The 25228-nt window shown below is 27.9% G+C and overlaps 2 protein-coding genes and 1 pseudogene across 3 annotated transcripts in view; 1 reads left to right on the forward strand and 2 right to left on the reverse strand.

Annotated features, from left to right (window-relative positions):
- LOC125870361 (kirola-like) overlaps window positions 1–25228 on the reverse strand; it is a 34618-nt gene that overhangs the window by 3407 nt on the left and 5983 nt on the right. The window lies entirely within an intron of this gene.
- The window catches only part of LOC125870358 (MLP-like protein 28), a 56944-nt gene continuing 45252 nt past the window's right edge, over window positions 13537–25228 (forward strand). Inside the window, exons 1-2 of one of the 2 annotated variants that reach the window (XM_049550771.1) lie at window positions 13537–13786; window positions 14543–15082. In XM_049550771.1, coding sequence (XP_049406728.1) covers window positions 13600–13786; window positions 14543–14811 — 456 coding nt within the window. In that variant the 5' untranslated portion in view covers window positions 13537–13599 and the 3' untranslated portion in view covers window positions 14812–15082. Of the gene's footprint in view, window positions 13787–14542; window positions 15083–25228 lie in introns of those variants that run through there. The other variant, XR_007446885.1, reaches the window with a different exon arrangement.
- LOC125869994 (ankyrin repeat-containing protein At5g02620-like) lies at window positions 22733–24968 on the reverse strand (annotated as a pseudogene).

Genomic DNA, 25228 nt, shown 5'->3' on the forward strand with positions numbered 1-25228 from the left:
TTTCTTATATGATTTAAAAATATTTTTAATTGCTAATTATTGTGATTTATAGCATCTTTTATGTAACTTTTAATAATATATAATTTGTTCAAATTCATATGACAATGATAAGATTTCAAGAGTCAACGCAATAAAAATTTAAATTTTTTAAAAAGTTGTACCTCTAATATATTTTGTAGCTAAAATATACTCTCTCCGTCCACTTGTATTTATCATGTTGCGCTTTTTGAAAGTCCATTTGACTAATTTTCAAAGTTAAATCAGATTGTATTAATTCGATATTTAAAAAAAATATATGCAAAATCTATACAAAAAGTACTATAAATTGTAATTTTTTGCCTATGAATATGATGAAAAAACACATTGTAAAATATTAGTTAAAATTCTTATAGTTTGACTGTAAAAAGGAAATCATAACAATTAAAAGTGCATAGAGAGAGTAATAAATAGGTAATTAAATTTCAAGAAGTTTAAAATAAAAGGTTGAAAAAAAGAATTAGATAGACAACATATATTGAAAATTGAAAACATATAAATAATAAATAGGCCCAAATTAAATGAGGTCAAACTTTTCGGCTAATAAAGTAGTAGGTAATTAATGGTGTTAAATTGTCCAATACTATAAATTTTAAAGGTACAACCATAAAAGAAGAATGTACAACACTATCAAGCACATATCATCCAACACTTGTCATGTGCTAAGTAGTAGATATTCTCACTTATTATATATAGTAATATATATATATACTATGCAATTATGTTTCCAGCACTTCTAGAGGATATATACTATTCTAAAAAGAAATGTTTATAATGCAAAATCTTAGCTCATGCATGAGCTAATTATTTAGATACGTTGCAATATTATGAATCTGATCAGATTATGGTGCGTTCAGATACCATTAAAATACATGTATTTCGAGATCATGGGATCAAAATTATGTTTATTAATTTGTTCTAGATACATTATATCCAAGTTGATTCGCATGTATCTAACTAGGATACATAGACAAATCTCGTTCACATCTGATCTCCCTTTTTCATTTTCCACTCTCCTATCTTGCTCGTGTATCTAGTATTTCAAATACATGTGCATCACATTAGAATCATATATCTAGTGTGATTCACATGTGTCTGAGATACATAGACAAATCTTGCTCGTCTCCCTCCTGTTCTCGCTTGCCTCCCTCTCCCTATTTCAGTAAATCTAGTAGCAAAAAACATGTCTTATAAGGTGTATATGACTTAAACTCTAATATAAAACTACTAATTAGTAAGATAAAATATAATTATTTCAAACTATGAGAAGAATAAGTAAATATAGTAGAAATATTTATTTATCAGATACTTTCCCCAAAATTTATTTGGATTAATAAGATAAAGTAATTTATCTAATTAAATAAGTTATGCATTGTTCTATCTGTTATAAAAGGTATTTTTAGATTAAAACCCGTAAAAAATATATTTTTATTTTAATAAATAAATAAAATAAAATAACTTTGAACTATTTATGATAGATTCAGTGTAACATATTCGAAGCTATCAACGTCAGGATCCAAAGCAAGTAAAGAAATAGATTTGTCTGATTAACAAAGAGATACAAATTACAATAATAACTTTAAATCATTTCTTTGGGTTATGAAAGTCCAAGAGAGGCAAGATAGGTTACTTTCCTCTGTCAACAATACCTTTTTTTTTATTGATTTGATATAGGAATTAAGAAGAATTAAATAATAGAAATAATTTTATCAAATCATCCTTATTAAATATAAATTATCTAATTATTGAAAAATAAATACTCTCTTCGTCCACTTTTATTTGTCATGTTGCGTTTTTCGAAAGCCAATTTGATTAATTTTTAAAGTTAAATTAGATTACATTAATTTGATATTTTAGACAAAAAAAAAGTTAGATATTTAGAAACGATACGAGAAGTACTATAAATTGCAATGTTTTGCATATAAATATAATAAAAAATACATTGTAAAATGTTGGTCAAAGTCTTATAGTTTGACTCTACAAAATAAAACTATAACAATTAAAAGTGGACAGAGGTAGTAGTATTTAATAGTAAGGATAAAATAGATACATATGGCAAAATTATTTATTGATTATATAAACTGAACAGGCATTGGTAAATATCTAAAATAATAAAATAGACAAGTACAAATAGACGAAAAAAATATTTTATTCATATATTTTTTCAAGCAATAAATCTTGTCTACTCATTGATGTTTCTACAATCATGGAAGATTCCTCATGGATAACGAGGAGAGAATTGGAATTGCAATAAGATTCCTATACAATGGAGAGGCATTCCTTAATAAGATTTTCCTTGTATTTAAGATTTGAATTTGAATTTTTTTTATTAAATTATGGAAGAATTATATATATATCATCTTTAACGTTTTTTTTAGTTTTCAAATTTAGTTTATGAAAACATGATTTAATTTAGTCCTAGATTAGAAGGAGTTAATATTTCATATGGTCACTCAATTAATATTTATTTTCATTAAAAATCACTCAACTTTCATTTATAACCTCAAAATCATTCAACTATGAATTTTTCTCACAAAAAAGTCACTCAATTAATAGTTCTTTTCACAGAAAGTCACTCAACTTTCTTTTACAATCTCAAAGTCACTCAACACTGATTATTTTACCTATAGAGTCACTCAACTATTGATATTTCATTTAAAAGTCACCCAACCAATTTAAATATTTTTTTTCCTTAAATTTTGTTGAAATACAATTTAATCTATTTGATAAATTCTTCCACCATTAAATGTATAATCGAGCACTCGAACTATATATTTGATTATATATATATATATATATATATATATATATATATATATATATATATAAATTTGGAGTTGATGTTTGTCTCAAATTATTTTAATGGTGTATGTAAATTGCTTCATGAATAATATTATTTGACGAGCCTAATATTAATGAGGATGAAGATGAGCGATGAAAAAGATCTTTCCTATTATTTTTTTTTGGTAAGTAAAGATCTTTCCTATTTTTGATAAGCAAAGTAAGAAACCTAAACAAACTTTACATGATTAATTTAGAGTCCAACTTACTTTTAATATATTTTTGTTATTTTTATTTAGATACAATAAGTAATAGTTATTATTTAATTTAAAAAAATCAATCATATAATTTTCGTGTCCACTATCAACGAATATTAGTTAATCTCATTTTTTAAAGTTCAAAAATATTTAATTAAATTTCATTTTGCCAGTGGAAGCTTATTTAAGACGCCATGTGCTCAATTATTTGCTACATTAATGATCATCTCTTCGTTCAGCGTGACAACATGAATATAGTCCCTCTGTCCACTTTTAATTATTATATTGCATTTTTTAAAAGTTTTGATTAATTTTTAAAGTTAAATTAGATTATTTTAATTCTATATTTCAAACAAAAAAAATATATATTTAAAAACTATACAAAAAGTAATATAAATTGTAATTTTTGGCATATCAATATGATGAAAAAATATATCATAAAATGTTTGTCAAAGTTCTTATAGTTTGACTCTATAAAAGAAAATCATGACAATTAAAAGTGAATGGAGATAGTATGTGTATATATATTAGTTATAAGAGTCTGTGCTAGCACTGACCTAACATATATTTTTTTGTCTCAATTTATGTAATATAGACGGGATTTAAAGAGTTAAACAATTATTAAATATAATTGTTTAATACTACTACTGCTGCTGCTGCTACTACTGCTACTGCTGCTGCTGCTGCTACTATTATTATTATTATTATTATTATTATTATTATTATTATACTGCTACTGCTACTGCTCCTCCTGCTGCTGCTGCTACTATTATTAGTACTATTATTATTACTATTATTATTATTATTATTATTATTATTATTATTATTATTATTATTATTATTTTAAAACTATTTTTCTAAAAATATAAAATAATTAAGGATATCAGTAAATGAAATATAAATATTAAAAAAATATTAATAATTATTTTGAACTTTGAACTTTGAACAATTCACTTATTTGGATTATGAAAAATAATCTAATATAGACTAGAGGGAGAATTATAATATCTTTCTTTCGAAAATAAGTATTATCTTAGCGAAAAAATAGACTATTTCAAAATTAGTGTTATTTTAGAAATTTAAGACAAAAACAGTAATTGTCTTCCATATACTTTTATGTTAATGAACTACTTCTTAACAATGTTCAATGCTAAATAAATATTTAATAAATATGATAAATAAATTATACTTCCTTCATTTCAATTTATTTGTCATATTTTATTTTATTTAGTTTGTTTAGAAAATATCTCTTTCTTCTTTTTAGTAAACTTTTTAATTTTAACTTTTCACAAAACATGTTTAAAAGATCACAAGATCAAAAATTTGTTTTACTTGTCTAAACTCTAAACTCTGTGTCAAAACAAAATAAGATAAATAAATTAAAACAAAAAAAAGTAGTGTATGTATCTTACATTTTTCTTTAGTGGATATAAAATTATTATACATTTTTATTTTAGTGGATATAAAATAAATTAAAATAGTATTTATTTTAAAATGGAGAAATAATGAATTTTCTATATGAAGCATCATCAATGACATCATGACAACTGCTGCTTAAGTATAAACTAATCAAATATTAGACAGGATTAAGTAAAATTCGAATATTTTTTTGGGAATATTATGTGGATGTTTGAGCATGAAAAATAATTTTATTTATTTATTTAAAAGATTTAAAGTCGGTAATAGCCCTTTGCCGTTTCCTTACTCCAATTTCATTAATATATATATACTAGATATCGCCTTATCACATTGTTGTATGAGGAAGGTAAAACATGTATAACGTACAACAAAGGTTGTGCGGGGATGCGATTCGCCAAGCTGGGGCAAAGAAAGCCGTCCGATCGGTAAAAAGGAAGTTAGCTCTTATCATATCAGACGATGTACGTAGTAAAAACTTGATTAAAATAAAATTAGTGAATATTGAAGGAAGTAAAATTTACAATAATACTATTCGTCTACCTAGAGACTATTTATTTATTTGTTTGGTAGTATTGAGGACTCACACTTATTAAATAGGAGGAAGGTGTATATATATATATATATACTAGATAATTTAAGGTCCGTGATATGGGCCCAATATGATTTTGCATATTTTTTTGAAAAAATTACGTAAATTCACAACTTAAGATATTAGAATTTCTAAAGTTTCTACCATCTAAAAAAAAGTACAAAAATCCTCTTCTAGATGCATCCCTATTCTCTCTCGGATACATAAATCCCCTCTCGAATACATCCATTCCCTCTCTAATACATATATATCCCCTCTCGGATACGTCCTTCTCATGAAATAATGTATCATTTGTAATTATTGGACAACCAAGGAATGTAGTCGAGAGCAATGAAAAATTTGAGATTTTTGCAATTGAGGAAACTTCTGGAATAGGATGTAATTCACTATATGAAATTTCTGTATTCATACTATTTTTTCAGTAAACAACTTCAATATATTACTTAATAATATGTTTCAAATGTTCATACGACATAAACGCATTGTTTACAACCCAAATTAAGAAAGTTGAATTCCAAGAAATTCTATGTAGCAAAGGGAATTGAGAATTGCATTAGATTATGAGTTAAAACATTTCGTGTTCGAGGAATATATAAAATATTGATATCTTTAAAAAAGTTCATCGATCTTCATATAATTTCTCAAGTGGTATCTATTTTCCACAATGCTTTTATCTTCTTTTTGTAATATTTGCACCATAAACTTTGCATCTGATAAAATACTAATCATTGATCAACCAATTCGTAAAGATCAATTCAAAGCCTTTCAAATCTCTATTGCTTCAACTTAAGTATAATTTGTTTGTAGTTTGCTTTGTCAATGGATTTTGTGATACATTTTATTATTGTCTTTTATAAATAGAAATACTTCTATTTATTTTGATTTTAATATTGAAAGTATTTGTTAAAAAAACGATTTCTAACTCCACAGACCACAAAAATAAAAACAATCACGAAAACAACTTTATTTCTATATAAAATAACAATTATCTTAATGTTAAATTCTAAATTACATTTATAAAAGTTTTTGATACTACACTCTAAATATCATGCCGTAAAAGAAAACTCTAAATCTTAACCCCACAAAATAACCAATATACTTGTTTTTTTTCTTTCAGGTTGATTTTCCCGATTTTTTTTTCTTCTTCCTCTATATTTCTCAACAAAGTCCTTTTCTATTGACATTTTCTTTTGTTGTTCTTTATTTTTTTTACTCCTCATTTTTCTTTAGTTTGTATTTTAATATTTCTTAGACTTTGAATTTTAAACCTTTTTTTTTCTTCAAATTTTCTCTGTTAAATAGTTTTATCATATTTGATATTAAGAAAATATCCTATATAGAAATGAAAAATTAACATTTTTTAATCTTTCGTGGAATACATTATCAAATTATTAATTTCTTGATAGTCAAATCGTGTTCATTCTTTTATTAAAGACTATTTTAATAATCAAGATACAAATTTTAGTAGTGGTCATATTGTGTAATATAATATTAAAAATGAAAAAGGGTCAAATATACTCCTGTACTATTGGAAATAGTTTAGATATATCCCTCGTTATACTTTTGGTTCATATATACCCCTGCCGTTATACTTTTGGGATAAATATACCCTTAATTTTAATGAAGAGACACATGTCAACTTAGAAATCAAATAACTCACCCCCAATTTAAAATACCCAATTTCTTTTAGAAACCCAACCATTTTATCTATTCCCAACCTGTTTTCATAGTCATCTCCTCAAATTAAGTTTTTCATTAAAATCAGCACTCAATCACTACGGGAATTCCAAGACCACAATGTGGAGGGTCATTGTTTTTCCACCTAACCTAAAATATTTCTTATAGTAGATCTAATAAAAAGATTAAGTCATGCTTATGGATTTTGTCATCGCAGCGAGCAAGAGGCATATATATATGTGACAAAATTGAGTGTTGGAGCTTTCGTGGTTGAATGCTCATTTTAATGAAAGTTTTAGTTAGAAAAGATGATTATGAAATGGGTTTGGTTCAAATTGGGTATTTAAATGGGTGGGTTTCTAAATGGAATTGGATATTTAAAGTTGAGGATGGTTGTTTGATTCTTAAGTGGACAAGTGTCATTCCATTAAAATTAGGGATATATTTGTTTCAAAGTATAACGACAGAGGTATATATAAATTGAAAGTATAACGAGGGGTATATTTAAACTATTTCTAATAGTATAGGGGTATATTTGACCCTTTTCCCTATAAAAATATGTTTATGTAATAATCCTTAAAGTTTTTTTTAGGAACAAAATATTAACTATTCAAACACATTTTATTTAAATTAGTTCAAAATTTTTTTTTCTAAAACATGTTACAAAAAAATCATTATGGGTCTATAACAAAAGTAAAAATATGTACGGATTCTTCTAGATTTTCATTTTCACCATTCATTATATAATTATTATTTTGCATCAGTTAAAATTACTAAAATGTCATTGGTCGTCCTTCTCATTAAAAAATAGTAATAAGATCATTTTTGCATTTGTTCTTTTAATATTTTTTCATTTTTTTAGAAATAGGATGTTTCTAGATTATTATGAAGAGAGATCGTAGGACTTCAAAACCATCAAAGCACATCAAATCCAATTATATATATGACACATCAAAGCACATCATACCCAATTATATATATGACATTGTTCACAATCGATGAGTTCTCAACTACCTTACAGTCCTACCGGCGACGGGCATGAATTCGCCGTGACACTTATATTATAGAATTTCAAACATACTAAAGACTACCAAGACAATTACATAGGAATGAAGTTAAGTTGTAATTGAGAACATGTAAGTTTAGACATCTAAAAAGAAAAAAAAAAATGGTCATGCAAGGTCATCTCTATTAAACTTTTATTTAAAATCGTCAAATATTTGAGATAAATCAGTCATTAAACTTTTAGAAATTAATTGGATGCATCTATAACATCTCAATGATGTTTTGACCTGAGAATTAAGGAACATAAATAGATTAAAAGAAGCAGAGGCGTATCCAGGATTTCAACTAGACGGGTGCACGATTATGAAAATGTATCTTAAATATAAATTTGATCGATTTGACTTTTTGATTATTAATATGAACCATTAAATTTTAAAACTTATAGGTCCAAAATATATAATACAACTAGTTTTAAATTTTAATATGCACATTTGATTTAATTATATAAAAACTTTACAATGCTAATTTTTTTAGGAATTTGCAATGTAACACACTTGAAAATTTTGAAAGATTAAAGGGGAAAAAAAGCAAANTTATATAAAAAATTTACAATGCTAATTTTTTTAGGAATTTGCAATGTAACACACTTGAAAATTTTGAAAGATTAAAGGGGAAAAAAAGCAAAATTAGTTGAAACGTCAAAAGTATAACTGAGAGCCACTTGAAGAGGTGTTACTCAAAAGGACAACATAGATATAAAATTTAAATCTCTATCCTCACATAGATAGGTGCATCCAATCATTATCATCGTATTATTATATGATACTTTGAATATGGGTTCACACATTTATATTTAAATATTTTTTTTAAAATATGACACTACTATATATGATCTAGAGGGGGGAGCATGGGTTCACGTGAACCCACGGCACCCCCTCTAGATACACCTCTGATGATAAACAATTATGCTGAATCAAAATCACTAAACAATCATTTTGTAAGTAAATATAATCCAAGAACGAGAAGTTTAACTCCACATAGATATAGAGCAATTACAACCAATCATTCAAAGAAAAAAATGTAAAAAAAAAAAAAAGAAGATGAAATTTTAAATCAAAAGTTATTTTTTACATTGTATCCTTCTCTCCTAATAATTATTTTTACGGACTATTTATAGAGGTAGAAAATCTTAAATAAAATAATGGAGTCCAAGACAAATGGAGAATCCAAAATCAAACGGAATTACATTCCGCGTGAAACTCCTTCGCCGACCCAACAATTGTGCATTGATTGGTTGCCACGTGTCATGCAGGTATGTTTGCTTTCTTCTTTTTTTCTCTTTTGCAGCGTTTGATTCACAAATAAGAGAAAATATAATATAATATAATATTCAATTTAATCCATTAAGCTGCATATTTGATTTCCTTCTTCAACCTTTCATTTTTAATTCGTTTTAGCTATATACTTCTTCATTTTCACACTAATTTAATCCTACAAATAAAATATGCTATTAAGCATAATCCATAAATTATATGCTCAAAAAGTATAAATATAAATACTAAATGTGAGGCAAATAATGATTCAAAATATGTATTTTGGCCTCACACCGCTACCTGAAGATGTCATAATGCCTTGTACTCAACAAAGAAAGAGCAAGTGCAGTATCTGTACACATATCATGGTGTACTGGTAGGATCACGTGGCTACTCTAGTAAGCATAATATACGCAATTAATTGCAACACAATAAACACACATATATTGGATCGGGTGTCACGTTCCGACACATATATTGGACCGGATATCACGTTCCGACACATTTATATTGGATCGGACGTCACTTTCTTACACACTAACAATTTGGGTGTGGGTTCCATGAGAGGACCACTTGTGATTATTATGTTCATATCTAACACAACTTGTGATTATTACGCGAGTTGTGTTAACTTGCTTTTTTGTAAAGATTACTTGGTAATGAATAAAATTGATAGTTACCAAAAAAAGACTAGCCATGATTTTGCAAAGTTCATTGTTGATAGTCTAGCCCAAATATCCATAAATGATTGTAACACAACAACAATAAAAGTTAGTTGTAGTATAAAACTAAAACAAGTCAGTTTGCAATCAATGTAAAATGGTCATGAGCAAAAATGTCATACGATTAAGTCCTTTAGATCCATATTTAAAACAAATCAGAATAGTCTAGACAGATTGAACATTTAGATCCATAATTTAAAATTTTCGTATGCCAAACAGAAGAAGATATGATAGAGAAGCAGTTTTCCTAGGCCATACGGTTAAGTCCTTTTGAAACACTCTACATGAGACAACATACTCCCTATTTTGTCCAACTACGTGTAAGACCTCGACTGAGAAGTCCATGAAATGCGCATAAAACTCCGGTATGATGAGGACACAATGTCTGTTAACTATAAAGCCTACTATCGTCAATCACTACGATTTCAGGGTACTCTGCAAGATTTTAGATACACAAAGAAAGATTAATACCACATCAAAAAGCCGCCCTAGTCACACCAAGCGTCTTCATATAAAGTAATCATTTTTTCTCATGACCATTTACAGCTAAACACACTCTTTCTTCTTAATGTACCCAACATTGAAATTCAAATCCTTGTTTGAACCATAACCCCTATTTTCAGAAAACTTTACTTCTAAAAAAATCCCTATTTTCAAAACACTCAAATTCTAAAACCCTTATTTTGAGAAAATCTCAGTCTTACTTCAAGCTAAATAAAATGGAAAGAGTTCAGAGTTAAAATATCATATTTTCATATACCCAAACCACTAAAATCTCTATTTTCAAAAGACGAGTTGAAATTAGAAAACAATGGATTTGTCGACCGAAACAATTGATACCCAAATATCCAAATGCAGGAACTAGTTTCTGACCGAAATTCCTAGTTGGGGTTCCTATTTTGCAGAAAGAAGAGTTGAAACCTGATGTATTGAGTTTAGAGTTCAAAATACCCCAACCCATTGCGATGGAGAGCTAAATGAAATGGAAATGAAGATGGGAGTTTGATCAGCACTTACCTTTCGAGATGGAGACTTCAAAATCGTTGCAACAAAAACTTGGAGAGAGTTTGATCAGCGCTTCATTGGAGCTTGAGAGTGAAAGTTTCTAGAGACTTGAAAATGGTGAAATAATTTTGTGCGCTAGAATATATGACTTTAAAAATAGTTGGGACGGATTTACTGACGGATTCTAATATCCGTCGCTTTCAAATAAATGTATTCATTTAGAAAAAATTATAATGACGGATATTTTCGTCACTATATAATATAAATTTTATAAAAATATAGTTAAAAGTTTAGCAACCATTTGTCTGTCACTAATTTTGTTGCCTTACATTAATTAAATTAGTCACCCATACTTTGTTACTAAATCTGTAGTGAAAATTAGGCGCCAAAATTTTGCGCTAATATTTAGCGACAAAATAAATATTCCATTCCAACTTGATTGTGATTCATGGAGTTATTTTATATAAAATAGTAAAAATTTATAAATTCTCTCTATCACAGTATATATTCGCTCTTCAATTTATATTAAGTGAATTGTTGAGGTATAATATATATTTTGAAAAAATATTCTAGGATATAAATAAAAGGCTACTTTCTACTATCCTTTTTATCATTTCTAAACTATTCTCCTACAAAATATAAAATAGTCAGTAACATCATTAAATGAAACATAAATATATAAAAAAAAATTAATAATATTTTTAAACTTTGAACAATTCACTTATTTGGATTATAAAAAAAAAGTTCAATATGGACTAGAGGGAGTACTATACTACTATCTTTTTTTCTAAAATAAGTATTATTTTGACGAAAAAATAGACCATTTCAAAATAAGTGTTATTTTAAAAATTTAGGACAAAAAGTACTAATTGTTTTCCATTATACTTTTTTTAACTTTTTAATTCTAATTTTTCACATGACATGCTTAAGATCATAAAATCGAAAGATATTTAGTATATTTGACACATTTTTAGTTTGAAATCACAAAATTCGAAAATATTTTTACTTTTTTTAAAACTCTATGTCAAAATAAAATATGACAAATAAAATATAAAGTAAAATGTAAAAAAGTATATCTTATATTTTTCTGTTAGTGGATGTAAAATAAATAAAAAATAATATTTATTTTGAGACGGCGAAATAATAAATTTTCTATGGTTTCTAATTTCTATGTCACCCAGATCTTGTATCAAATTTATTATCTGGAAAACATCATCAGTGACATCATGACAACTGCTTCTTAAGTATGAATTACTCAATGTAAGTAAATATCTGAATATTTTTTGGGGAATATTATTTGAGTGTTTGACTATGAAAATAAATATTAAAAAATTTTATTTAAAAAATTTAAAGTCTCAAGTAAAAACAATAAGATACTCATGTCATTGTTTTATTAAATTTTACTGAAACACAATTTTTATTTTTAACTAATTTTTTGTTTAAATAATAAGATGTTCATTTGATTATTTTATTAAATTTTGTTGAAAACACAATTTTTATTTCAAACTATTTTAAAAAATAATAAATTTTCATTTTAGTTGTTTTATTAATTTTATTAAAATGTTATTTTGTAAATATATATGTGCAAAAGTACTACGGTATATAGTAGCATACATATTAAATGGGGAAAACTCATCGATAATAAAAGGAAAGGAAGAAAAAAAAATCAAGTTAATCGTCTAGGATTAGTAACATTAAATCTCAAGTGTTCTTCTTTAATATCTTACTATTTATTAAAAAATTAATCTAAAATAAAAATTGTATTTCAACAAAATTTAATGAAAAATTATTTAAATTAGTTCAGTGACTTCTAAGTAAAATATAATAGTTGAGTGACTTTATAGGTAAAATATTCATAGTTGAGTGACTTTGTGTGAGAAGAACTTGTAGTTGAGTGACTAACTGTGCAAAGAATTATTAGTTGAGTGACCATCTGAGATATTAGTTCTCCAATTAATTGCTTCATTATCTTCTTCTTCGTCAGCAACTACTGCTCAGGTATGAACTCCTCCCTTGAGGAAGGCCCCAATTGTGGCAATTCAATGATGATTCATGCCTTGCTCGTGCCGTAAAAATGTCGTATGCAAATGAATTCACTTTTAGTATAGAATAAATAGGCGAAAACCCGATGCAGTCATGCAGAAACTTCATTCTATTCCGGCTATTACTTTCCAGCGGATAATTTATTCAAGAGATAAGAACTTCGATTTGCAGTCCCGATATAGAAATCGAACACTATCTATATAAACTTTGTGTATATATTTGGTTTGAGAAAATGATCAAAATAGTCCTTGATGTATAGGGGTTGAAGCATTTTGATCCTTCATATATATCATCTTATTAAAATAGTCCTTGAAGTCTAGTAAAAGATAATCATTTTGGTTTTTTGCCCTAAAACTAATCATTATGATAAAAAGTGTGGTTAAATTTAACAGTAAATCCCACAATATTAACACATGGCAGTCCTGTTCTCCTTCAATTTTCTCTCTTTCACTACCATTAGAGATTATTCCCCATCTTCAATCTACCACCGTTCACCTGCCATATTATTACAAGAAAAATATTGATTACAATAATGCAAGTGTCATAGTCATCATATTGATTAAAAAATCACGAAACCACGTCTCAATAAATCTAAGTTGTCACCATTATTATTATTATTATTTATATAAATAATAATTTATGCCCCAAAGTGCAACTATATAAAGACTTCCATTTCTGATTCATTATTCATCAACTTTTTCCAATTAAATACTTTTACTTCTATATTACATAATCATTTTTAAAAAAATAAAATGGGTTTGAAAGGAAAGTTGATTTCAGAAACAGAGATAAAAGGTTGTAAGGATTTATTTCATGAAATGTTTTGTGAAAAACCACACTATCTTCCAAATGTTGTACCACAAACTATCCAAGCTGTTGATTTACATGAAGGAGATTGGGGTACTGTTGGCTCCATTGTTAACTGGAATTATACTATCGGTAACATTTTTTAATCACATATTTTAATTTAATCGTATGTTCACCATTATTTATTTTGGTCGATGACTATTTATGATCTCTTTACAAATCAGTAGTATATAGGAAAATTATTTTCTTCTTCCCAATTAGCCTAATCATTAAAGTAGGCATCAGTCCTATGGAAGGTTTACTTCAAAATATTTGAATTTTTTTTTATTTGGTTAAAACATTAGGCTCTAGCAAATGTGTATTAAAATAAATTTGACCCGAAAAAAAAAGAAATACATGGTTACAATGAATAGCTATTACATCTAAACAAAAAATAAAATTAAACTCTATTATTTTAGATAAAATTCAAAATTAATTTAGATATACACCGAATAAAACATTCAAATAAAGGATGGTTCGAACTTTTTTTTTGTGTGGGGGTATTATAAGGCCATTTAAGTAAAAAGATGGCAAATCTAAAATATATACCGTCCAACATATTTTCGCCTTGTAATAATTATTATTATATTTCAACTGTGTTAATTAATAAATGAAAAAATCTAAAAAATATACCGCTCAACATTAAAAAAATTTGTCCTGTAACCTAATTAATAATATTATAAAAAGTTATATTTGGGGTGTGGGGGTGGGGGGTGGGGGTATTATTATACCTACACAACAGAATATATCAACCTTATAAAAATATGTTTTCACACAAATATAGACTAAATATTATTTTTTATAGACATAACCTAATTTTACTTCTTTTTTTATTTTGCACAAAAATAGAGGGGGATGAGAAGGTTGTAAAGGTGATTATTGACGAGATAAACAAGGAAAAAAGGTTAGTGACATTCAAGGCATTTGAAGGTCATTTGATAGAGGAATACAAGGCCTTCAAAGCTACTATTCATATTGAGAATGAAGGAGATAGCAACTTGGTTATATGGACTATTGAATATGAAAAGCAAAATGAAGACATTCCAGAACCCTTCTCTTATTTGCAGTTAGCCACTAATCTAACCAAAGATGTTGACACCCATCATGTCAATCAGTAATATCTATGTTGTTCAGACTTTTCAAATATATGGACAAGTGTGTGTCAGACTCTTCAATAGTAATGTATTTTTGGAGAAATTCAACACAAGTGTGGTATGTTTTTGAAGAATCCATTAAGTAATATGTTGTGCATAATGGATTTCCATATTCTCTTTCAAAGAGGTGGTTGCTTGTTGATGTTTGTGTTTCCCATAAAGATGTAATTTGCTTTATTGTAATTTCATGAAATAAATTGTACTATTTCGTTTCTTCAAGAATAAATTTTATTTATTTGACTTTGTGATTGAAGTAAGTTGAATCTTTAGTCTTCTCTGTTTTGGTAAAATTTTATTTCAACGGAAGAGTAGAAATATAATAGGGTTTCTTTGCTATAGTTTGCTTAATAACGATTTGTAGCTATATGTTAGAAGGGGGAGAGATGCAAGAGAGATTGGGAGAGGGAGGAGAGAGGTGAACAATATTTGGGAGAGAGACACAATTGATTTGTTTATCTAATTGATAATTGTATCATGATTATAATTGATACAATTAATTTGTATAAAATAAAACTAGCTACTAAAAGAAGGAGAGAGATGAGCGAAATTGGGAGAGGAGAGCGAGATCTGGAAGAGAGAGGTGTGAGAGATACAATTGATTTGTATATTTGATCGATGATTGTATATCAGACATATAATTGTATCACGAATGAAATTGATATAATTGATTTATAGCAATAAATATATGTGTATCAAAGACTATTGTTTTCAATTTGTTGATGCAAAATTGTATCAAATATATTAACGAAATACAATTTGTATTCATATACAACTTGTATCGAGGAATACAAGTGTATCGTTGTTGTAATTCATAACAAATTATATTTGTATTCATGTGCATTTATACTTATCTATCACCTTATGTATTATATCTATATGTCACCATGTGTATTTGTGTTACCATTTATTTGTATTATTGACGTAATACCATTTCTATCACTGACTATACCATTTGGATTTGTATTGTAGAGAGAGAAAGAAAATGACGAGAAAGAGAGAGATGAGAGAGGGTAGAGAGAGAGGACAGGCAAGGGAGATAGGAGAGAGTAATTTGCTATAAAATCTTTAACTATAGTTATGAATCATAATTCTTTTAGACTATAATTGTATATAGTAAAATACATATCACATATTTACCTTCTTATGTAATTTTTTCTTATTATTACTATAATTTTTGTAAATTTCAATGGGAAGACCCTTTGAAAGATCATCCGTAACCTTTTATCCCAAAAAGTACAACTAAATTTGGATGCAAGTTTTATGTGATATATATGTAGATCGAATTGATCGAGATGAATAAATATACAAGCAAGTAAAGTTAAGATCTCACATAGCTTGTGTTGGCCTGATTCCAACAATATTTTCAACTAAATCTCTCCAAACGATCTTGATATGAATAATTAAAGTTGATGAACAAATATTGATATTGATCGAGAGAAATTTAAGTATTCAATATATAATGTGAATTCGATGATGAACAATATAATAGTTTTTTTAACTTTCATAGGGATGGATTTTTAGGGTTTGATAGATAAGCTCTTAATTCATGATAAATAATTGATTAAATATTATTTAAGAGTAACGCTGGATGTTGCCTCTAGGTTGACTTCATCATGGCTAGCAATCTTTGATGATTCTCTTTCTTCATATGTCCAAGCCTTGGTCCATTTACCATAAAATCTTCTCCTCTTCAAACTGTCGGAAGGGAATGTCTTTGAACAAAGGCGGAGCGAGAGTTAGGAGTTTAGAGGTTTTAAATTTTAGGACAAAAAAGATAAATATGAGTTAAGAGGTTAGGGGTTCTATTTTGTTGAATATTAATTGGGGAGTTCGAATAAAAGTATTTTCACCATTCTTTTCTTATCACTGAGTTGTCAATCAATTTTGTTAGATGGTTAACAAGTTAATATATATACATATATATTTATTTTATTTTCTAATACAAAAATAAAAGATCTACGAAAAAGTTAATGGATTCATCCGAACCCACGAACCCCACCTAACTCCACGTATTTGAGATAGGGTTCTCTAAATCCTTATTCCTAATAGTAGAACGAAAAGAGATCTAATTAAGGAAATGTAATCAAGTAGACAAATTTTTAATGACTATACTACTTCCAAGAAATCTAATTTTAAATATTATTATTATTATTATTATTATTATTATTATTATTATTATTATTATTCTTATTATTATTATTATTTTGCACCTGATCATCTACTTAACAAGAACTATAAATTTTTTTGCATTATTAAAAAATCAAAAATTACAAATATTTCAGTGAGAGCAATAAGACTATTTAATTTCTCATTTTTCCCCAGAGTACTCAGGAGCAAAAAAGTGTCAAAAATCACTCAAGTTTATTAGAGCTTTAAGTTCAACATGTAATCAAAGCATTTAACAAAGAAAAAAACCAAGGAACAAAAATAAAATAAAAATGTAATACAACAAAAAAAATAACCATAAATACACCCACACACACAAAAGAAAAATAAAATAATGACAAAAAATTAAATTAACTTATATATATATATATATTGTCTGTGTCCTTAAAGATAGAACCTATCAATAAAGATGCACTCAAATTTGGTGAAGTGCATAACCTAATTATTTGATCGAGCTTCAAAACATAGATATAATAAAGCATTTTAAAATGTATAAAGTATCTTAACTATTTAACATTAAAAAAAATATACATTATGATTAAATCAACATCTAAATACAATTACTAATAAAAACATAATTATTTCTTTTAACCAAATGATCAATACTTCATTTTTGCAAGAACTTTGTCATTATAAATTAACCAGAAAAAACAGCAATACTTTTATTTAGATTTGTTTTTTGTTTAATTTTTTTTTTATGTATATTTCATATTAAATTTGTTTACTAATTTTTCTTCTTCAGTATGTCTCACAATATTTTTTTTTTAATTTTTTATATTATAAAGTATTTTACATTTTTATAATTAAATTTATATAAGAAAAGATATATGTGACTGCGTAAAACGCGAATAAATTGACTAGTTAAAGAATGAATTAGAGAAGATTGAGGAAATATGATATCTTCTCAGGATCTAAGATAAATAAAAATATAGATTTGCCTAATTAACAAGAAGATAATAATTTTAGATTTTTTTTTTGGCTATGAAAGTCAGAGCATAAATAAGATATATTACTCTAATTCATTTTTTTGAACAAGCAATATTCTTTTAGTCTACTCTTGATGTTTCCACTTTAAGCATGGATGATGAGAACTCATAATTTATTACTACTTTAATATATAATTAAATATGTAAAATTACCTCTCAACCTTAGCTTATAAAAAATGATATAGGACTAGATTAGAAGCAATGTCAGAGGTACGATAATATAAGGTGTTCAATTGAACACTCTACATTTAAAAAAAATAGATTACATATAATAAACATTATTTTTACATATTTATTAAATATTGAACACTAAAAAAATCTCAAGGATGATCAAGGAATAATTACATACATACACATTCTTTTGGTACCTGCCTTTTCGTGTAAAGATGTGTGAATTTTTAATTTATAAATGACATAATATGGTAAATAAATCTAAATTTTGAATGAATGAAAATCTCATTTTAAAAAATAAATAAATTGTAAATGATTCCATTCATAAATACAAAATTGAGTCGCTACACCTATATATCGAAAACAAATTATTTATTTTTAAAATTTTGAATATTAACTTAACAAAAATTTTAATTTTGTCTCTGACTAGAAGTAAGCTTAAAATCTTCAAAGTTGTCTCCCATATGATAAATCAAACTAGAAACTTATTTAAGATATCATGCTCAATTATTTGATAAATAAATTATGAAAAAAAGTTTTCAAAAAATGTTAAAAGTATAGTTACCGGGTCACATCTTCGTTTGTGTGACAACATAAAAATAAAATGGAGAAATAAATGTCATTATCACCCCCATATAATATCATCCTCAAGTATAGTTTTGTATGGTTTCATTGTCATCGAGATCTTGCACTCCGTTTATTTTAATTTGTTTATTTGATTTTGATTTGATACTCACGGGATATGTTGCGTTGTTGATTTTGATTTAGCATAAATTTGAAGAATATAGAGAATATTTTTGAATCTTGTGATCTTAAACTAAAGATATGTGGAATGTATTAAAATGTATTTTAATTTTTTGATATTAACATATTCTGTGAAGGGTTTGAATTAAAAAATTGTCAAAAGAAAAAAATAATCTTTTTAAAATAGACTACAAAAAGTAAAACGAACAAATTAAAATGGATGTGTGATGAAGTTGCTAATTAATTAATTATTCTTCATCACACATGACAACTTCTTCTTACTTATGATATTAACATTTCCTTTGAAGAGTTAGAATTAAAAAATTATCAAAAGAGTGATAATCTTCTTAAAACAGACTACAAAATGTAAGAGGAAAAAATTAAAATGGATGTGACGAAGTAAAATGTGATTTTTTTTTTTTGAGCTAATCAAATATTAGACGAGACTAAGTAAAATGTGATTTTTTTTTTCAAACTGCTCCCATCTATTATATCAAACAAAAACAAGTTTGGGAAAAGACTTAAATATGTCATCGAATTTTGAGTAAATGATTATCTATGTCATTCATTTAAAGTTTGGGTCATCTATGCCATTTCAGTTAATAAATGGCATGGATGAGTATTTTCTCAAACGAAAATGACATATATGAGTTAAACTTTTAACGGATAGTATAAATGAGTCTTTTCTCAAAGTTCGATGATATATTTGAGCTTTTTCCCTGAAAAAAGTATGTAGATTTTTATGTCCGAGAACAAGTGTAAGCTTCAATTATATACATTTAGTTTGTTAATAATAAACTAATTAAATTGTCATGGCCATCATATTTTATTGCCAAATCAAGAAATCACACGTTTCAATAAATCTAAGTAGTCACTATAATATAAATCCACAGCTTATTGGAGAAAATAATTGTAATAATCTATATTGGCACAAAATTGTAGAGGGGTTGACCATCCCCCAAAATGCAACTGTATAAGGACTTTTATTTCTGATTCTTTATCCATCAAATATTTCCAACAATACTACTATTTCTATCAAATAAATATAATAAGTGAAAAAAAATGGGTTTGAAAGGAAAATTGATATCACAAACAGAGATCAAAGGTTGTAAGGATTTGTTTCATGAAATGTTTAAGAACAAACCACACCATTTACCAAATGTTGCACCACAAACTATTCAAGCTATCGATTTGCATGAAGGAAATTGGGGTACCGTTGACGCCGTCATCAACTGCAATTTTACTGTCGATAATATTTTATAATCACTTCGATCTTTTAATTGATCAGAGAGTGTATTCGTTTTTTGTCACATCAGTATCGAAGGGTTTATAGGAGAACTAATATAGAAAATAATTCAGGCATATATAAACATATTGAGTTTAAGATGATCTAGAGATATTCTTTGTGTGAGGTACTATAACGAGAATTTTACTTTTCTTTGGGCAGGTAATAATATTTAGGGATAATTTCAAATATATCTCTCGAGGTTTCGCTGTATGACACTTGTCTCTCATGTGATTATCAATATTACACATAACTCCCTAGCTTATTTTGATATTTTAAAATCATTCTTTAAACCTATTTAAAATAAATATAAATTAATTATGATTTAACAAATTTTTCCATCTTTATATTAATTTCTTCATATTAATCCATATTATTAAAAAAAAACTTATTTAATAAATACTTTAAAAATAAATCTATGAAGAAATAAGTCATGTTTTAAATATTAATACGAAGAAATTAAGATAAAGAAAGGAAAAAAAATTATCATATCGTAATTGATTTATATTTATTTTAAATAGGTTTAAAGAATGGTTACAAAAAAATCAAAATAAAGGAGGTAAGTGTAATACCGTAAACCATATTATAGAGCTAAACCTGAAGGGCGGTCTCTGAAATTATCCATGATATTTATTTATTTATTTATATTCTCAATTTAAAAATCCTTTTTTTTTGCATTAAATGTAGAGGGGCAAGAGAAGGTTGTGAAGGTGTCTATTGAAGACATAGATGAGGAAAAAAGGGTAGTGACATACAACATATTTGAAGGTAATTTAATAGAGCAATACAAGGCTTCCAAAGTAACTATTCATATTGAAAATGATGAAGAAAACAGCTTGGTTATATGGACTATCCAATATTTATATATTAAGATTTCAATCCAATAAATGTAAAATTCGACCATATTCACATCTTTTTGTTGACATTTGTACAAAGTAAAAGCCATTAGATTAGAGCTAAGGACATCAGGGAATTTGGTCACTCAGTTAAAACACAGCAATAGTTCAGCACGCAAAAGAACTAATTTATGTTCTAAGACTAGTAATTCCTTTTTCAAATATTAAATTCTGAAGCATAAAATGGGAGTACGTTATAATAGAAAAAGAACTAATTTATGTTCTAAGACTAGTAATTCCATAATCCAAACAACAATATAATTAAAAGAAGACCCCAAAAAGAAATTAAAACAAGAAGAAAAACAGGCCCAAGTTTTCTGCAAGAAATACAAATTAACACAAATGCAGGTTTAGAGCCAACAGAAACAGTGCCTAAAACGGCGATAGTACATTCAAATCACCTACGAAATTGAGGATTGGAGAAAAAGGGATAAAAGAAAAGCCATTTGAGCTTAGCATACTTCCATGTATGTTAGCTCCTAATAATAGACGGTGAAACACTCTATTGTGTATTGAGGATTGTATAACTAATACCATGGATTTCTATGCATTAGTAATGCAATGGATTCTTAATGCATGCAATAGCATGCTTTAAGACAAATTGTCCCTCAAAAAAATTTCCACATCCTTTCCACTATATTTGTGGAGGGTATTTTTGTGAACAAATATTTTTTTAAAAATTATGCAATGCATGATATTTTTAGTACACCAAACCAAACACTGCATAACAGAAATCTCAGCATAACTACTACAAGCATTACTAATGCAAACATTACTAATACACTATATTTTGCATTATTCTTATATACTCTACCAAACGACCACTAATAGATTAGAGGGTAAAATGTAAGAAATAGGAGGATAAGGTACAAATAAAATATGGTGTATGTTAGGAGTGCAAAATGGATAAAGTTAATTCCAAATTTTCTTTTGACTTTTGAGATTATTGTTTAGATCTCACGTACTAAACGAACACCGAATGACATTAATGTCTTGTATGGACTAACAAAATCGATTATTATATTTCTTATATTTTACTCTCAAATACCAAATTACCGAATTTCTCAGCTCGACTAGGTAGTTCATTTTTTGGTGATTTATGAAACATTCCTAATCTCACCTATCTTGCTCACATACTACCCCATTTTCACTTTGACCAGTAGTAAAATGCTCATAATTCTACTATGTATTTTAATCCTTTTGTTTCAATTTATGTGACATACTTTTTTCAAAAAGAATGACAACCTTCTAAATTTGTAAAGGATTAACATTTACAACTGCATGATGGTTACAAGTTTCAAAAATCTTATAGTTACACAAAATGTTATGACATGTTTTATGCCACAAGTTTCAAAAATGTTCATCTCTTTATAAACTTCGTGCTAACTCAAACTATGAATTGAAATAGAGTAGAGTGAATGGGTGAATGAACAAGAGGAAGTAGAGGCACATAACAGAGTTACAAAGTTGAAAACCAATTTTCTGTATACAGCAGAAATATGTTCAAAATTCTAGTATAGCATAAAATTTTACACATCATATCCCTTGGGAGGCGGTGCGGCTTTAACCAGGACCCTGCTAACGCGAGATGTTGTGTACACTAGCCTGCCATTATACTTAGCTTGCTCGCTAAACGGTATTTCACTTAGTAAAATGTTCATAATTCTAAAATCTTACACTTCAATTATCTTGCTCATATACTACACAAAAACTAGAGCTATTGCATTGAATCTTGAAGTGCAAAGATCATTTTTTACAACACAAGACTGTACATTGGCTAAGAACTAGAACTATATAGCATATAGTTTCTTATACTGATCTTCAGGGATCTCTAATTATGACATGATTGATACGGACCGTGACAACGTCTTGCTACTCCGAGCTAATTTCCTCTGACTTCTCAAATTCGAAGACTCAATCTGATGCATAACTACCCAGTAACACAGTGTCCCTAGTGTCGCGACCATGATAAAAGTTCCCATAAAAGTTACTGCACTTGCCATCCATCTTTCCTCTTTACCTAAACGATATATGACAAAGCACCAAACGCTACAGAGACAAATACACAAGCCAACTACATTAGCTTGTTGATAATCACCATCATTTGCTTTTTGGCTCGTCTTTCAACAACCACGGTTGATGTTTGAACAACCACGACAGCTAATGATATGAAGAGTGCAAGAGAGTCAAATATGAAGAAAATGACAAAGGGGGTTGGGGAGCAATCCTTCCTTCTCCTATTGAGTATCCCAGAGGAACCTCCTTAAGATTATCGGTATATTGGCCTTGTAGATTAAATATGGCAGCAAAAGTAACAGTCGCAATAAGAACAACAACGACCGTGGTGGAGTTTATGGCGTTGTTGAGACCTTCTGTGTGCATTTTGTTCAGACGCTTCGCTATGTTCTTCACTCTTTTCTGTGTTTGGAAAGTGTGCTCTAACTGATTGTGAACATCGTGTTTTATGTCACTAACAATTTGTTTCAGTTCTTTGGCTGAACGCGTTGGTAATGCTAGCTTCATGTTCTTTGCAGTCAGGACACTATGTTCCTTTAGAATCGCTGCTATCTCTGAATTTCGCCCTTTCTCAACGACAAGAGCAGTGTCACCAGGTTTATTGATGGCATCCCACTTCATTCGTTTGTCCTTTACGAGTGCTTGAACGATCTGCACATAATTATTCGGATAGTTAGTTGTTGAAGACTTGACAAGAAGACTGTTCTTTGTTTTCATTTGAACATAAAAAATCGTGCAAATATTTGACTCTACCTTACAAAAAATTAGCCTATAGAGAAACATATGGAACTATATAACATAAATGTGGCAAATAAGTTGTGAGAATAAACAAAGCCATGCTATACATGTTTAGTTATGCGTCAAAAGTCATTTTTTCTTTCTTAAACTCTGTGTCAATCAAACACCACCATATAAAATGAAAAGTGAGTATAAAATACATATGAGAAATTACCTCTACACGGCCTTTACGCATTGCAATATGTAGAGCAGTATTACCCTTTCTATCAATAATTGTAGCCAAAGTAGGATTCGATAGAATACGCTCGTTAACCACATCAATACTTTGGACTTTGACAGCCATATGAAGAGTTGTTTGTCCCTTTTTATCTCTCCAATTTAAGATCCCTTCTTTTCTACTTAAAAGTGCCTTCACAACTGCAACATGACCATTTCTTGCTGTAGAATGAAGCGTCGTCTTCCCATTGTTCTTCGGTATTGTGGCTAAACTGCTATTATAGTTTCCAAAAGGAAATTGACAACCTCAATGTGACCTTGTGCTGATGCAGTGTGCAATCAGTCACGGATCCAGGATTTAGAGTCCGTGGGTGTCAAATAGACTTATCGATTAAATTAATTTTATATTTAATTAAATTATTCGTCTTTTCGATATATATCATAAATCAATCAATAAAATAAAAATAATAAGATATTACACTTTTATTGAGTATTTAATCAAATAAAAGAAAAGTCAAAGGAGTAATAATGTAATTAATTTAATTTAAGTCAATAACAATTACAAAAAAAAAATAAAAAATTGTACCAACTGTTTTTCCGCATCAAATTTCTCAAAAAAATAGGTACAAATGGGATTCGAACCCGCAACATCAGCCTTCTAAAGTTGTCCTCCTACCATGGCACCACAAGCCAATTTTGTTCTGTGGGTGGCACGCTTTATATTTATATAAATATTATATATATATATATACCTATGTATATATAGAGTTTCCGTCGAAGTTCGGGGTGGTGTGGCACCCCCACACCTCTTCATAGATCCGCCCCTGTGTGCAATGCTGTGGAATTTGACTGATCAAATGTTAACTGACAGCTGAGGATATGCCTCCAATAGTACTTCACCATTTCTGCAACAAAAAATCGTAACATTTTAGTAAAAGGTAAGCCTAGTGCACAAAGCATCCTGTGTTAGCAGGCACGCGCAAATCCAACCTTAGTATGGCATTAGTAGATAGGTATCCACGAATGTGCCATATGTATTATGATTCTTTTGAAGAAATACAGACTTTCTTCAAAAAATGTCAGACGGGAGCATGTCACAAGATATGTACAGTAGCTCCCAAGGGTTCGGCCACTTAACAATTCAAGTGGTACATGAGTTGAGT

Source organism: Solanum stenotomum, chromosome 7 (genome assembly GCF_019186545.1).
Source record: "Solanum stenotomum isolate F172 chromosome 7, ASM1918654v1, whole genome shotgun sequence".
NCBI lineage: Eukaryota > Viridiplantae > Streptophyta > Magnoliopsida > Solanales > Solanaceae > Solanum > Solanum stenotomum.